This window comes from Anoplophora glabripennis, unplaced genomic scaffold, assembly GCF_000390285.2.
Source record: "Anoplophora glabripennis isolate ALB-LARVAE unplaced genomic scaffold, Agla_2.0 scaffold486, whole genome shotgun sequence".
NCBI lineage: Eukaryota > Metazoa > Arthropoda > Insecta > Coleoptera > Cerambycidae > Anoplophora > Anoplophora glabripennis.
This window is the reverse complement of record NW_019416975.1, coordinates 39,252-56,124: the sequence shown is the minus strand read 5'-3', so window position 1 is coordinate 56,124 and position 16,873 is coordinate 39,252. Positions and strand designations below refer to the sequence as shown.

Genomic DNA, 16,873 nt, shown 5'->3' with positions numbered 1-16,873 from the left:
AATTTTGGAGCTTAAAGTTTTCTTGGACAAAACTATTACATACAGGATCCTGTAGTAGAGTCAATCAGTTGGGGTAATCGTACGAAGTGAGCCCTGCTGTAAAAACGTGTTGGTGGATATTTAAAGTTTACACTAAAAATAGAACTGCGTAAAAAGTAAAATGAGCAATTTCGTTAAAATTTTTGTGGTTTATATAAAATGTACCGCGATTTATTTATATATAAGTATAATATGAAATTGCTTAAACCGTTATTAATTAATAAAAATAAAAGGATCATGCCATGGAGTAATTTCAAGTATGCCGAGGATGTGATTTGGCGGAAGAAACCCTTTTTGGATCCCAAGGAACTGAGAGAAGTGTCGGCAAGGAAGCTTTTGGACTTTGTTAAAAATTCAAAGCTACTTGCTGAATAGGTTTGAACAGTGGGACGCACAATAGGCCTGATAAGGTCGCGCTCTGGGACTTGAATAGAACCTAACTACAGGAAGAAGAAGAAGAATTTCAGGTAATATTTTAGCCTACACACTATGGAGTGTAGACAAGGAGTGAAGGCACCGCGCATACAAATTCTGATCCCGTTTTATGACCCAAAGTAAATTTTAAACAGTCGCTGTTGCAGCGCTGATGCACGGGAGAGTCTAGTAATGAAGTTTTACTTACAAGATCAGACCCACTAGATAAACGGAAGGAATTATTCAATATTTATTAAGAAATTAGTAAAAAATAGAAGTTACTTTTATCCATTAGTATGAGAAAGTAAAATAACTCCCTTGTTATTCATAATACAGAAAAAAAGTTTATATAAAAGTTGTACAGAATCAAAAAACCTAAAGGACAAAATACGATCATTTTAAGAAAGTTCAAACTTGATTTTCTAAAATTTTTCCGATGGTACACCCTGTATTTTATTGTTCTATTTTATTCACATATCAGTCCACTTCAACTTTTATGAAGTATGTTCTACACCTAAAGTTGTTAGTTTTTAAGATATAGCAACATTTTTGGAAAAACCTAATTTTTATTATTTTCGTTCGCATGAAATGGCTTTGGAAAAAACTATCACATTGTGTCAACTTGTCAGTTCATAATTTATCATTCCATTTTGAGTTAATTTTATTAGTTAATATTTATTTGTAGTATTCTATAAATTATTAAAAATTAAGTTTTTTCAGAAATGTTGCTATATCTTAAAAACTAACAATTTTAGATATAGAACATGTTCAATAAAAGTTGAAGTGGACCGATATGTGAATAAAATAGAACAATAAAATATAGGATGTTCCATTTGAACAATTTTAGAAAATCAAGTTTAAGCTTTATAAAAATTATCGTATCATAAAAAATGCCCGGTATAAAATATCGATATTAGCTAATATAGGAGCTCTGTCTAATTATTTTGTTCCATGTGTTAGTAGCTGAAAATTAATACAATTTCTTGGAGGTCGTGTTTTTTCCAAAACTTGAAGAATTTTCTACATAATTTGGCAACCCTGCACTAAAATGATAAACTGTTTATATTGCCATATAATATAGAAATTTCTCGGAAATCCATTTAAAAAATGTAACATTTGGCCGTTTTGACTCATCATCCTGTGTGTATAAAATTAATTTTGTAGGTACCTACTTTAGGTTTCTTGATTATGTATAACTTTTAAATAAACTTTTTAGCTGTATTATGAGTAACAATAAGGGAGTTATTTTACTTTCTCACACTAATGGTCCACCCTGCATAAACATTATGTCATTTTAATTTCGTCGGACACCTTTTTCCTCTCTATTTAATTACAGCAACGTCGCCTTTATAGAACTAAGAAATGGCTCACTCTTTTTTAACACGAAGTCTTCACTACTTGTATAAACTCCATAATTTGAACAGTTCGACGCATAATTAAGTTCATTAGTGTTGACGTCATCAACGCCTTCTTGTTTCTATAGATTCAGAAGATTAAAGGTACGTTGTACATATAACATATTTACATTGAGGTTAAGTTAAAATGTTAAAGTAAGTTTTTGTGATCATTAAAAACTATAACATATAGTACAATTAATTTATTTTTCCATATAATTTATTATGCATAACTTGAGACTCACTAATAATAATTCTATAATGACATTCTCAAATTGTTTATAAATGGATTGGATCGCGTCTTATGACCTATCCCAACAAAAATGGCGACGCTGATGTCAGGACGTCACGTCACACTAATGAACCTACCTAACCACTGGAAGAAGAAGAAGAAAAAGAAGAAGAATTTCAAGTAATAATTTAGCCTACAGGTTTGAGGTAAGTGTATGAGGTTAACTGTAGGAACACAACATATCGCAAAACAAAAGAAAATGTCCATAATCCATATTGCAAAATACTGTCTCAAGAACAAGTTGACACTGCCAAGGAATTAGGTACTTACTAAAGCTTCTACGAGTAGTAGGAAGAAAGTTTTAGTAATTGAGATTATTGCAACAGTTCTACACAAGAGTCAAATTAAACGTTATTATATCACAAAACTACGGAAGAACGAGGTGGTTATCTTACTATATATAAATAAGAGTTTAAGTAAATAATTGAAGGTATTTTTTAAAATTTTTATCTTAATATAGTCTATGACAGGTGCGTACAGTTACCCCAACTGACTGCATCCGGTTCAACCTATTGCTATTCAGTTAACTCTTAATACAGAAATAAACTAAATATGTATGTATCACAGTACAATATAAAAAATATGATCCTTAAATAATGTATTTATAAGATTAGTACATAACTAGTCAAAAGTCGCTTCCAAATGGAATCTGCTTCCATGTAAAAAAAATTGACAATGTCCATTATAAAAGTGGAAGATAGTTTTTATTTCATAATCGCTGTCTACCAGCGCAAATTACTTAAAAATCTCATGAAAGAGAATCGGTCAAGAATAATCAATCGCTCTCAAAATTTTAAATATAAAATTTGCCGAATGTTAATTTTAATATCTACGCGTTGGAAATATAAAGTTGAGAATATTTAAGAACATTTACTTAGGCCTACAAGAGATTTATCTACATTTCCGGTTAAATTTTCCACCCATCTGCGAGAGTATACGTATTTATTAATTTTTAAAATTTATCTTCTAATGGAATGTCCATGCTCAATACCAAACACCTCTTTAATTTAGTACATATTTCTAAACATCGATTTTTTAGTTTTTTTTCCTAATTACTGATGGGCAGATCGGTAAAATCATCCATTTACCGACAGAGGATTCTCCTCACTTGCATCATTTTCCTTCCTTCCCAAATAATAAAACAGAACTGAAGTCACATCTCAAATGTTGTTCAATAAATACATTTCGTTTGGACTTTTGGATATATCAACATCCAATGGTACTTTTCAGTCGTTCGCCATTTGTACACACTTAGTTGCAGACGTGCTCCTCCTTTCTAGATCTGCATATATCACAAACAACGTTGCAACACCAAATAAATTGACACTTGCATTTTTCCTCCACCTCTCGCACCCTGGTTTGGTAACCTCTTCCGCAGCAAAGCAGTCGACAGCCGTCCATTCCCTGACTGGTCCGATTGCATATTCTTCCTCTAGTACCCAGGATATTTAGCCTGAAAATGAACATCTATTTAGGAGATCTATAAGCGAATGGAGCATTCTTCAAGGGATGAAAGTAAATTAATATGAAGTTGTTTCCTTTATTTTTTTTTTGTAAACAACTTGGTCATATTTTTAGTAATTTCAAGGAAAGTTGGTATACGAGGGATTTTGGAATAGTCGAAGATAGATCGCTAAGAGTACCTGAAATAAATAGTCTTTTATTCTTCTGTGACACTGTTTAGACCGATCGAAATAACCCATTTAGAGAGAGAGAAAAAAAGAAAATTGTTATCTAGACTTTTATAAGTGGAAATGATAAGGGGCTTATTATTATAAGCCCCTTAGGTTTATTAACCTAAAAAAATAAATGTGTGAGCAGGAATGGCGGAGGGTTAATTTTTATGGTTGAAAATTTGTGAAAAATTGTATCATTGGGATTTCTGGCGAAAGTTGAGGTCAAACAAAAAGTATCTAATACAAAACTTGTAGATCCTGCAAAACTACAACTTTCATAGAAGTCACTTATTAAGATAACCTCAAAATTTCCGAGAAAAATGCGAGAAACAGGTCTTTTTTCTTATTTTTCGTTTTTTATTTCTCATTTCTGTAAAAATAACTTAATTTTGACAAAACTTAGTGAAAGTATACCTTTCTGTGTCTTAAATAACCAAACATTTTTTTAGATAAAAAAATCAAGAAGTTACCGAGATACCTATTCATGTTTTCCTATTTGAAAATCATCGTACGGAGTTCTGCCGATGATCATTTTTTTCGGTTTGACATATACTTTTTGGTGGGAAAATGAAATGTGTAATCACAATTCAAAAACATGCTCAAAAATGCAAAAAAATAAAAAATGACTTGCAACAATGAATTTTTTAGTAATTGCTGATAATTTGTTTAAATCTAAAAAAAAAATCAAAAACTGATTACACCATTCAATTGTACGGAAAAAATACAAAAAAAACTGTCTCCTTTATTTTTGTACAGTATCAAATATTTTGAAAAAAAGGCGGTTTTTAAAAATATTTAAAATTTTATTCAAAAGTAAATGAAATTTTTTTTTAAAATTTAAGCTTCTAAAATCGTTCAAATTCCCAGAATCTACTGTTAATACATAAATAAAGTAAGTTGCAGAAGGAATACGTTCAATTTCTTTTTCCGTTGTCATTAATTTGAATACCGATTTTTTTTTTCTCAAAAATCAAGACAATCATATTATTTTGATTATAACTTCATTAGTATTCATGCTAACGACTTCTACCACCACTCAATTTAAAGATCTTTTCAAATACTTTAATAGGTGTTATATAAGTTTTCCTCGAAAAACCTTTCATTTTTCCGCTACAGGACGTTGAACGTTTCGATTATAGATATCTTCGAAATTGACTTCAACTTCTGGGGTTTTATACCATCTACAAAAATAAAAAAGCAATCTCTTTGCTATTTAATTACCTTCATTTTTGTTTATGATCATTTTTTTGATAAAATTTGTAGGTAGTTTTTGAGATATTCTCGAAAAATGGCTCAATACAAGCATTTTTTGGGGTAAAAACGAACATGTTTAAAAATAACTCAAAAAGTATTGACTGTACAAAAAATTTTTATAGAACATTTTTTGCTTAGAATTCGTCCCTCTATCGAATTGTGAGGTTATTTTTAATAGAAAAATTCCCACCCTCCAGAAGGGGTGGCATCCACCCCTAGGGTAAAAGTACACATCGGCACAATATAACCTTTGTTTCTTGGGCTATTCCCTAGCTACACTTCAAATTTCACGTTAATCCATTCCATCCGAAAAAATTGGTAGCCAACATGCTTCAGTGACTGGACTATTAGCGAAGATTAAAAAATCATTTTGTCACATAACTGCTGAACCTCTTGCAGATACAGGAAGTTTTATTAATAATCATAAATGAAAGTTAATTAAAGAAAGTAATTCTTCGTGGTTATTGCGACTAAAAGTACAATTCATATAAAAAGATTAGTTGTGGATTATTCTCACAATAAATTATTTATTTATTTATTATGACTATCGTTGTAATTGTACCGTTCATTATAAATGTCATTTTTATTAAAATTTTGGTACTTAAAGTATGAATTGAAGTTTGTTACACCAAAATAACAAAAAATTTCAATGGAAAGTTGACGTTTCAAGAGCCAAATTAAAAACAGTTGCCAATGCGTGCATTTCTGTCAAGCTAATTCTTAAATCTTGTTCAAGCTTTTAAGACACCATCTTCTGATATTTCATGGTAATAGCTTAATGTGCTTGTGGCAGTTTATGTTTATGTTTAGACTTTAATATTTTTTAAAACGAACAGATTTGTTAATTTTATAGAAGTCGTAAAATACATGCAAATACCGAAATACTTTAAACTGGTTCACTGAACAATAGTCAAGAGACATGTAGTATGGAACTCACGTTTCATTTTTCTCGCAGTAATCCGGAGAATCGTCCAAGTAGACGAGATCCGTCCTATTGGGCTTCTTCAGATCCGGGCTTATGGCTTTCAATTTTTTCCTCCGCCTCTCTACAAATTTGACGTGGGAAGCTCCCTCGTACCTCTGAAACAGACCTTCTGCGACTTTCTTGAAGGCCGGGAGCCGTTTCCAACATATTTTCATACTGCAGGATCCCGACACCCCGTGACACTTGCATGTATGTTGCATTCGTGACCGTACACTCTACAAATAATTAGATTTATTATACAGGGTGCGCCACTTAACACTCCCCAAACTTGTATCTCCCATAATTTTAAAGACATTACAACAGTCGACACATAAACGTGTACATATTTTAAAGGCCTTCTGAACTAATTATTCAAGGCATCTGAACTAATTCTTTAATTTGAAAGTAACTTAATTTTATATACGAGTATATGTCTATAGTAGGATCGTATTTGATGCAAAGTAGAGCAAAAAAATTGTCGGCCTTTTATCAAAGGAAAATTGTGTCATCATTTTTAGGAGGCGTAAGATGAACCATTTCAAATTTAAAATGAAATTGAATGTAAAATCTGAAATACTGCTGCATACGCACTGTGTTCTGGTACCAGCTGTAGTCGGCCAGGTGCATCGAGTGTACGAAGTGGTCGGTTATACGACAAATACTAACCTGGCAAGCTTGATCGTAAAGCAGAAGCGGAACAATAAACAGAGGCGCGTACAGAGGTGAAATGTAGTACATATGTGGAATTTAAATAACGAATTGGATTTATTATAAATTACATTTAAACAAATAGTTTATGAGAATAAAGGGATTTTTGTAGGAACAGGGTTCCACATGTGAACTGATCCCTTCATCGCACCCCATTGCGATTCTTTTTTTATAAGAACGAAATTTCAAAGCAAAAACCTTGTATAACAGATATAAGTACTATAAATATTTACAGAATGAAAACAAAATATAAATCCTATGATATGATTCTATCAAATGAAAACACTAACAACAATTCTCTATCAATTTCAACAAAGTAAGTTATTTTTCTATCAAACAAGAAATATTAACAAATTATAAACAAAATATAAATTCTATGATTTATGTACTGGTACGCCGAACTGCATTTTTCTCATCTTCATTTAATATTAATTTCTTCTTTCCACCCCCTTTTTTAGGTTTCTTAACGTCTCCTTCATTTTTCTTCTCTCTTAAAATTTTGAAAACAGATGATTNAAACTTGTATTTCCCATAATTTTAAAGACATTACAACAGTCGACACATAAACGTGTACATATTTTAAAGGCCTTCTGAACTAACTATTCAAGGCATCTAAACTAATTGTTTAATTTCAAAGTAGCTTTAATTTTATATACGAGTATATGTCTATAGCTTTTGATGTTATACGGTGTGTTTAAAGATGGATAAGTACATATGGTGCCTCCAGAAACTATCAGAAACAGAAGACTAACATTTTTATTCTGGTATAATTTCTCTAAGATACATTGAAAATAACAGGTCATCAAGGATCAAGATGGAGACACACTAATATGCATTCCCGAAGGATTTTGGTGCGCTGAATCCGAATCTGGCCGCAGAATTCACGTCAGGTTTTTGAGATCCCTTAGACGTCAAACAGTTTATTGCAGTTCAGAAATTTCATACTCAGAAACATTCAAACTCACAAACTCCAAATCCACAAACCCAGAAACCCCAAACCCACAAACCCCAAACCCACAAACCTCAAACCCACAATCCCTAAACCCACAAACCCCAATCCCACAAAACTCGAACCTACAAACTCCAAGCTTACAAACCTCAAGCTCACCAACTCCAAACCCACAAACCGTATGCGTATGAAGTTTCTGAAATGCAAACGACTGCTTGATGTCTAAGGGATCCTTAGTCGATTTTCGCATATTAAGAAACTGAGAAACTTAAAAATTTCAACATGTGATATCTCAACGAAAAAAAATATATATATATTTGAGCAAACTCAACGGCATTCAAAGGAGGGAGCCTTGTACTTTTAGATTAAATGTATTAGTTTTTTGAAAAAGAATAGATGGCATTACTACATAACCTCAAATATGACGAAAAACAGTGTTTTTTGCACTTTTAGGTTAGGATATCTCAAAAACCTGACGTGATAGAGCAATTCTGCTGCCAGATTCGGATTCAGCGCCCCTAAATTTTTTTAATTTTTTGTATCCTCACAGTAGGCCCATACTATCGAGTTTGGGACACCCTGTACATAACTACTTTTTAAGACACGTATAATCAAAGTATTATCTAAATCTAAAGAAAAAACAAATAAAAAAGTTTTAACAAGACAATTTATATCTTTGAACGAGTGTAATATTGACAATGAGGTTTCCAGTTCGAAATGTTACCAAAGCAGTAACATAATTAAATCCAGAATGAAATAAGGAGTATAATGACACGAAAATATTAATGGGTTTGCGATAAAAATGTGATTCCATAATTGAATACAGAAGCAAAAATAGCTTTTAAAAAGAGTCATTCAATTTTCGTATAACTTTTCAAATAAACCCAGCAAACGATGAAATTGAAATCTGAAGTTTGTACATAATAAATATTTCAAAAACTAAAAAAATGTTTTCGATTACTTGGAGAACATAATACGTAAATTATCCGATTTAATTAACTTTTCTACAGCAGTTTTCGAAGTCGCAATGTTAACTTATAATTCATATTGAATTTGGAATACCCTGTGTAGCAACAACTGCAATAAGGCATGATTCTACAATCATTTATTATTTTTTATCCAAACAGTTAACTCAGAAGGTGTTAAAAAGTTTGAAATACATAGGTTGTTAGAGAATATTTTAAAAATTATAGGAGATACAGACTTGAGTAGTTTTAAACGGTAGACCCTGTATAATTAAATATTTCTAAAAGTTTTCCTGGTTGGTTGCATATTTAGGAAACTTCGTTTTGTATACAGGTTATAGATAAATAAATGTGAAAATATGGAGGTATTGATTGCTTTTCATACAAAATAGTCTCCACCGACTTCTTTAAACATGGAGAAAGTGCAGAAATAAAATTATATACACTTACTATCAATAAGGCATTTACTTGATCTTCTGCGTCAGTTACAAGGGGGAAAAGCATGAATAATTTCTTACGTAACTATTTTTTATCACCAACATGGTAATTTAAAAATCTGTTTTAGATAGCTAGATTTATTTGAAACAAATTTGATCTCCCATTTTTTCCATACCTAAATATAATAGCTTTTGAGAAAACATTGAAATATACCATAGTGAACATAGGATTATGCTTCGTGAGAGAGACTCTATTACATTTAAAATACATTAAAATGAACTAATCCACTGTAAAAAAATTGGTCTGAGTGAAAGCAAAAAGGTACTGAATAAATTTTCAGTCAATATTGGACATTAATAATTTTCTACATTTTTGATAATATTTGAACTAAAGTGATAGTTTCACTCATAAAACTTTTATTCTACTGATATTAATAGAGGAAAATTTCACTTAATTTCAATTTCGTGAAATTGATACATTACTGGGTAAAATTGAGTGAAAATTAATTTTTCTTACAGTGTATACATTGAAAAAAGCTTTAATTATAAACTATTACAACGCCCATGAACAAAAATATATGGGATTTAAATAGGGTGTTGGACGAGGCCGTGACTGATGTCCACTAGTCTATCCATGGATTTGAAAATATGTTTCGTTTAAATCTCGTGCTCTTATACCAAAATGAGTAGGAGATTCGTCATACACAAACCAAAGCTGACACTCAAGGTACATCTTCAAAAAGTACTAGGAATACTTCTTCCAAAATGTGAGTTTTCTATCTCCATTGACAGAAATTAAGGACCAATTATGCGGTCTTCAAGAATTTAGTCCACAAATTCATAGTATGTAATTGTATTGTTATTGATGGTGAATCTCGGCTAAAGCATATGAAGTTTCTTCTGCTTATATGTTGTTATTATGATAATTATTATCAGTTCTATTAAAAACATGATTTAAGTAGTCTCTAAACAAGATATTATGCCAAAAGTTCACCATTTTGCCCAATCTTTTCTAGACGCTAATGAGAAAAGGCAATATGTAATCTAGAGGTAAAAGAGCCTGATTTGTTGGATGTAAAAGTTATCCATTTGGATTTTTTTTGTTAAACAATTATTACACTGGCGAAAAATAGGAGAGATAAAACTAAATTTTTCTCTCTCGATTTGAAGGGTCTTAAATCCGGAAATAAGGTTTTTGCATGAGAGACCTTTCCATTTAATTTTCAATATTCACATATATTTAGTCTTTATATACACCTTGCATATTACTACAGAGAGATCGAGAATGATTGACTGGATTCTGAACGTACCCTGTCTCAATTGCTATCAAAACTGATTTCCGTTTGCTAAAATTACCTTTTTTCCGTGCGATTTCATGGTGTTCTGTGGCGATTTCACAATTTGACGTTCTGTCATTGGCGCACGGATTTTTTGGCTTGAATATTATTTTGTAGATTTTGTTGTTACCTGATATATTTTGCGACATTATAAAACAGTATTTTTCAATACTACAGTTAGAGTAGGTGGATATTATACGTGAGTAATTAATTTATTGCGTATGTTGTAGGTGGGCAGGTATATCAGCAAATATTGTTACTATTTTTTGAGGAACTTCACGACGATGAAATCCATCATGGATACTTTCAGCAAGATGGCGCAACAGCTCACACCTCTAACGAAACTTTAGAGTTGATTAGAGAGTATTATGATGATCGAATAATTAGTCGAGATAGATGGCCACCACGTTCTCCTGACCTTACACCCCTAGACTATTATTTATTTGGTTTTTTAAAAAATTCAGTATTTGCTCAACGGTTACACACGATTGAAGAACTTCAAGAGGCAATTACAAACGAAATTAGGAGTATTACACAAAATGTTTTACAGAATGTATTTAATAATATGAAAAGAAGAATTAATACCTGCTTGAACAACAATAGACATCATATTGAACATTTATTGTAAAAATATAGATATTTTTATGAATTTTATGTAATTTGAAGGTAAAATATTCAATAAAATGTGAAAAAATTCCAATTACTCTGTTATTACATATTGCATGTAACTGTTGTTTATTGCTCTCGGTCATACAGACAATCCTACCATCTAACATAATCAAGCACTTCCAACTGCTTGCATTTGCTTGAAGCAAACGTTTTTAAGACACTTCCTGAATTTCGACAGCTAACTAAAATGTTCAGCATAAATTTTTGGGCTGGATCGCTTGCGCTGGATATTCAGAAGTGTGAAAGCAGTAGCTGCAAAATAGTCGTCTTATAACCATACAGCAGTTTGCTTTGATGAAAAACAGCAGCTTGCAGCGTATCGCTGTATAGCTGAATCGTCTTAGATGCCAAGAATATAGACACAATAGTGCTTCTCTTAAAATTAACTCAAAACTTTTTAAAAATAAAATCACTGAAGCACTTACAGTCTTTATTCAAAATTAGCTACATCAAACTATGATTTAAACGTTTTTCTAATTGTAAATGAAATAAGAATTTTGAAAAAGTTAGGCTAAACCTAAATTTGATTCTGTCATCCTCTTTAATAATAATAACAATAGTAACATTTATTGGTCCATCAGTATTGCTTAATTTGTGAAATAACTTTGATTTTTGTTAAATAATTGATATTTTTATTATGAACTTCCATTTTGACAGTAACCTAATTTATTTGACGTTTGAACGTAATTATTTGTTTACCATTAAAATCCCTCAACCTGCGCTCATGATTCTAGTATTGTTATCAAAAACTGGTATGCCGCACATCAAAAATCAGTATGAGGCGGCACGGTCAATCATTCTCGATCACCCTGTATAACCTTAAATTCGATTGTCAAAATTTAAAAGACTACTGACTACTTTGTAAGTAAACACGCCTTTAATACTACCTCTAATAAATTTCTCAAAAGAAAACTTACTCTCCTTCCAGCTTCGTTGTTGTGTAGGTTCATCAAACCCATGGCTGTGTTTGGGTCCTCGCGGACGTCTAGGAACTGCCTGCTGAAATTTTCACCATACTTGATGTCGTCCGAACATCCACCCCATTTCCATTTTTGGGATTTCTTCCTCTTTATCTTGTTGTCACAAGAGCAGTATTCGGACAAATCGCCTTTTGAACACGCTCTTGTAACTGTGTATGCCACACTAGCTGCTGATATTGCTGAAAGGTAGGCAGCTTCTCTACTCCCTGAAAAACAAATAAGTTATAATAATTACCAAGTGGAAATTACTTCGTGCTTCTTTCAAGGTGTGAAGCTGACGAATATGATAGTAAAGATGATGGTAAATAGTTTTTTTTTAGATAAAATGTACAATTAGGGAAGTACGAAAGCACTTACTAACTGTGACAACATTTCCAAATGTGTTATTTCTTTCGGGAAACGTAGTGCAGTTCCACCTGCTGAATGAAAATTGGTTCTGGCATTCTTCCATGGCAAGTCGAGCTCCAATTCCTAAAATCTAAAAAAAAATAGGGATATTAGAACGTTGATACGATTTATTTATAGTTTAGATAAATATGTTTTTGAGAACTTTCAATGTTTAATGTATTTGTCATACAGGGTGTTTTCAAATTTACCGGAAAAAAGTGAAACGGGCTCTAAGGAAAATAAAAAAAGGTTCCTGTGATCTTATATCTTAAACAGCTTAGTTCTCGGGACTACAGTGAGTTAATACTTTGGTAAAATGTAATATTTATGCAAATGTCGTTGAAGATGTTTGGTGTAAACTCGTAGAAACTGATAAACCTAACAAAAGTAAAGCGAACATTTTTTTGCGACCATGTATAATTTTCCAATTTTTTTTTATATTTGATAAAGAAATTGTACTTAGGATCGTATTTGTGGCAAAAAAGATTGATAGACTTTTTCTGTGAATTTTTATTTTTGCTTGGTTAAATTACGGCTAACTTAAGTTTCAACGATAAGTGAATAAGTTCTCACAGATACTTATTTAGGGCTCATAAAATACAAATGGGGCATTCTCTGTCACCCCTAAAGATTTTTGAGATAAATAATTAATTTTGGGCTTAAAATTTTGATTAGACATCTACTTTTAATGCCGCTTGGCGATTTTGACAAGTTAAAGATGGCGGCACTGTGTCATCCATAAAGTATTTTTTTGTATACAAATAAGTACATATTCGATAACAAGTATTTGAAAACAATATAAATATGATTGTTTGTTAGTATGCTAATGTTTTCTGGGTCACTGATCATGATTCCGAAGTCAAAATTTGCAAATTCAAGATGGCAAATCGTAGATCCAATATGGCGGCCATAACCTTCGAAATCTGATTTTGTTGACGAAACTTGACGGAAATGGAGGGAAAATAGGGGAAATGAGGAATGGTAATATTATTTGCCATTTGTAAAAATTGTAAGATATCTTCTAATTTCGTTAGGTAAAAGCATTGACATTTTGAAATATCGTTTTAAAGTTACATAAAATATCTGCAAGATTTTATGCATTATTTCAAAAATCTAGTTCGCAACAAAGATAAAATATAACGATAAACAGATAAATTTTAATCTATACAAAGTTCTACGTTTCGACATTTTCGGCACCCATATTGGATCCGCCATCTTAAATTTTCAAATTTTGACTTCGGAATCTTGATCGGCGATTCCGAAAACCTATAGGAACCCATTTCCATCAAGTTTTGTCAAAAAAATCAGATTTCGAAGGTTTTACCATATACCTATTGGATCTGCCATCTTGAGTTTTCAAATTTTGACTTCGGAATCGTGATCGACAACCCCGAAAACCTGTAGGAACCCATTCCCATCAAGTTTGTCAACCAAATTAGGTTTCGAAAGTTTTGGTCGCCATATTGGATCCGCCACGCCATCTTGAATTTTCAAATTTTGACTTCGGAATCATGATCAGTGACCCAGAAAACATTAGCATACTAACGAACAATCATATTTATATTGTTTTCAAATACTTGTTATGGAATATGTGCTTACTTCTATACCCGATATATGTTACTACAAAAATGTATGTTTCAAGTCACCCTGAGTAAGAATCCACTGTAATTTTTTTCCTGAAAAAATACCCAATAATGGTTAAATTAGTACGTTTATAATTTTTGCAAAGATGATTACAGTGGGCTTGAATTATAAAATGACTTAAAACATTATTCGGACATACTTTCGCGATTTATGTTAAAAAAGAAATTGTTAAAAAGGTCAATACATAAAAAAGTTAAGGGGATGTAAATTTGTATGTAAAATGTTAAAAAAATTATGAATTTTCACTTTAATGGATTCTGGAAGAGGAAGAGAAGTTCGTTAGCTGACTCATATGTTATTTTATTATAAAATATATAAAATTTAGGTATATTTTAATAGCCCTTTTACATTAGGGGCCATAAAAATGTGGAGGCCATCGACCTACCTTTACAATAAAAATTCTAAATATTATACGGTAGTCTAGTCTGACACGCACCTATACTCGTATACAGGGTTTCTTATATGTAAGTTTTCGAGCAGTTTTGATTGAATGCATGCTATTTGTTGATCTAATATTTACGTGTGAAAGGTTAAATTGGTTTTCTTTTCATTTAATACAAATATGTCTATTTTTTCCCTTTTAGATCTGACTATTAAGCTCAGGGAAAGAACTATAACATATAAATAATAAACTTTATGTAAATGAAACCAACAATAAAACAAATTTCATTCAAAATTTATATACAAATCACAAACAATGTTAAACAAATACATACATTTATACATTCAAATTATTAATATATTATAGTCACGTGTAATAACAATCATTGGAAAAGAATTGACTACATAAAATTGCTAATAGATGACATTATACTTTTTTGTGTAAAATAATGAAAATATCTATAATTTTCTTTCATGTCGTCATATTAAATTGATAACAAACAATGAATGTGTCTCATATTCTAATTTCAATAAAAGAATTGATTTTTTAGAATACTTAAAAATCTAACATTGAAGAAGAATTGATTTTTTAGAATACTTAAAAATCTAACATTTTAGATTTATTTAAAAGTATGATTGTGTAATTTTGAGTGTTTACAGTAAACATTTTTTTAAAATTATTCTTATTTAAATGTTCAGCAATGCTAACTTTAGTTTTCTTAGTAATTATAATCGTTATAACATAAAAGATAAGCACCAGAACAATCAAAATCAACAAGTGCTTAATATGCATAAAAACTTTTTTAAATTACGAGACTATTAATTAAGATTAAGCCACTAAAACACCAAAAAGTTTATTATTACAATATTACTACAGTTTGACATTTTATATTAACTAACTCTGTTTATTATACAGGGTTCTTCACGGTAAGTGGCCTATTAAACGTTTCAGAGGAACCAAAGACAATATGACTTTGAAATTTTGTACGGAGGTTATCCAATATGTTCTCTTTAATGAAAATAATGATATCAACGTACTATTTCCGGTTATACCGGAAGTAGCTGTCAACTTCATTATTTTAAATGGAACACCCTATATATTATTGCATTTTCAATAAGATAGAATAAAAATAGGTTAAAAATGTTACAGCTTCACCATACGTAAATCTAACCGTTTTTTTTTTTGAGAAAATCGAAAAAAAAAATTGAGACAATCGAAACTGTAACCCCTACAATGCCTATATCGATGAAAAGAGAATTTGATTTTCTATAATGTGGCTAAAAAATACAGGGTGTTCCATTTGAATTTAAAAAGTTTTGGCGGTTTTAAGTCTTCAAAATGTAACGTGAAAAATGGGACACTTTTGTTCAGGTAATTTTGATAGCGGAAGATAGTGCATCTTATGTTCTTTGTGTATTCCGAAAAGCAAGTGAAAGCTCCCAGAACGAAGGAAGATATAAGGAATTTTTGAAATGCTTGCATCTGTCAAAATTTATATAAAATGTCGATTATCTCGAAAACGGTTAGATTTACGTATGGTGAAGCTTTAACATTTTTGACTTATTTTTATTCTATCTTATTGAAAATGCAATAATATATAGGGTGTTCCATTTAAAATAACGAAGTTGACAGCTATTTCCGGTATAACCGGAAGCGGTACGTTGATGCCATTATTTTCATTAAGGAGAACATATCTGATAACCCCCGTAAACAAAATTTCAGAGTCATAATGTCTTTGGTTCCTCTGAAACGTTTAATAGGCCACTCACCGTGAAGAACCTTGTACATTAACTAAACAATGTGTTTCGTATTGCATATACAGGGTGATTCACAACTTATCCAAAATAATTTGAGTGTATTAATCATTTTCGAACTGTTCTTTTTGATTTCTTTTTACAAAATTGTATCTATAAGAGTCCCTGTGCATTAAATTTTAATTTTTTTTTTTTCGTATAAGTTCTGAAACACCCTATATAGCGTGTATTTACTACTATCTACTGCTAAATTCTTACTTACTGGTAATATTCTATCATATCTGGAACAAAGTTCTCTTTGTGACTCTATAAAATATTCTAGCTTCATACATCTATCTTTGTGCTGAGCTGGTGTCAAGTCTACGGAATTGGACATGATATTTGGAAATCCTAACTGCCTGTAACAAAGAATTATTTTAGTCGAGGAAAAAAGACAAGCTTCAACTAAGTATAGTATAGTAAGTAAGTAAGAATTGCACTTGGTCAGTTTCCTAAGTATTTCATTAAGATGCCTATTTTAAATACTATATTAGGAATAGGCTTTCAAAATGCGGTTTGGTCGTTATTGCATATTTCGAGAATAGGTAAAAATGTGTTGCTCAAACAGCTTTATGTGCAAAGACATATT

General features: G+C 31.2%; 1 protein-coding gene across 1 annotated transcript; it reads right to left on the bottom strand.

Annotated features, from left to right (window-relative positions):
• Positions 1 to 2,113: 2,113 nt before the first annotated feature.
• On the bottom strand, positions 2,114 to 16,643 carry LOC108909664 (protein Wnt-1-like; the record flags this gene model as incomplete). The annotated part of the gene is made up of 5 exons (XM_018714057.1): positions 2,114 to 3,592; positions 6,007 to 6,269; positions 12,016 to 12,284; positions 12,436 to 12,556; positions 16,508 to 16,643. Coding segments are annotated over 5 exons (991 nt in total), but the record flags the coding sequence as incomplete, so codon positions are not given.
• Positions 16,644 to 16,873: the final 230 nt, after the last annotated feature.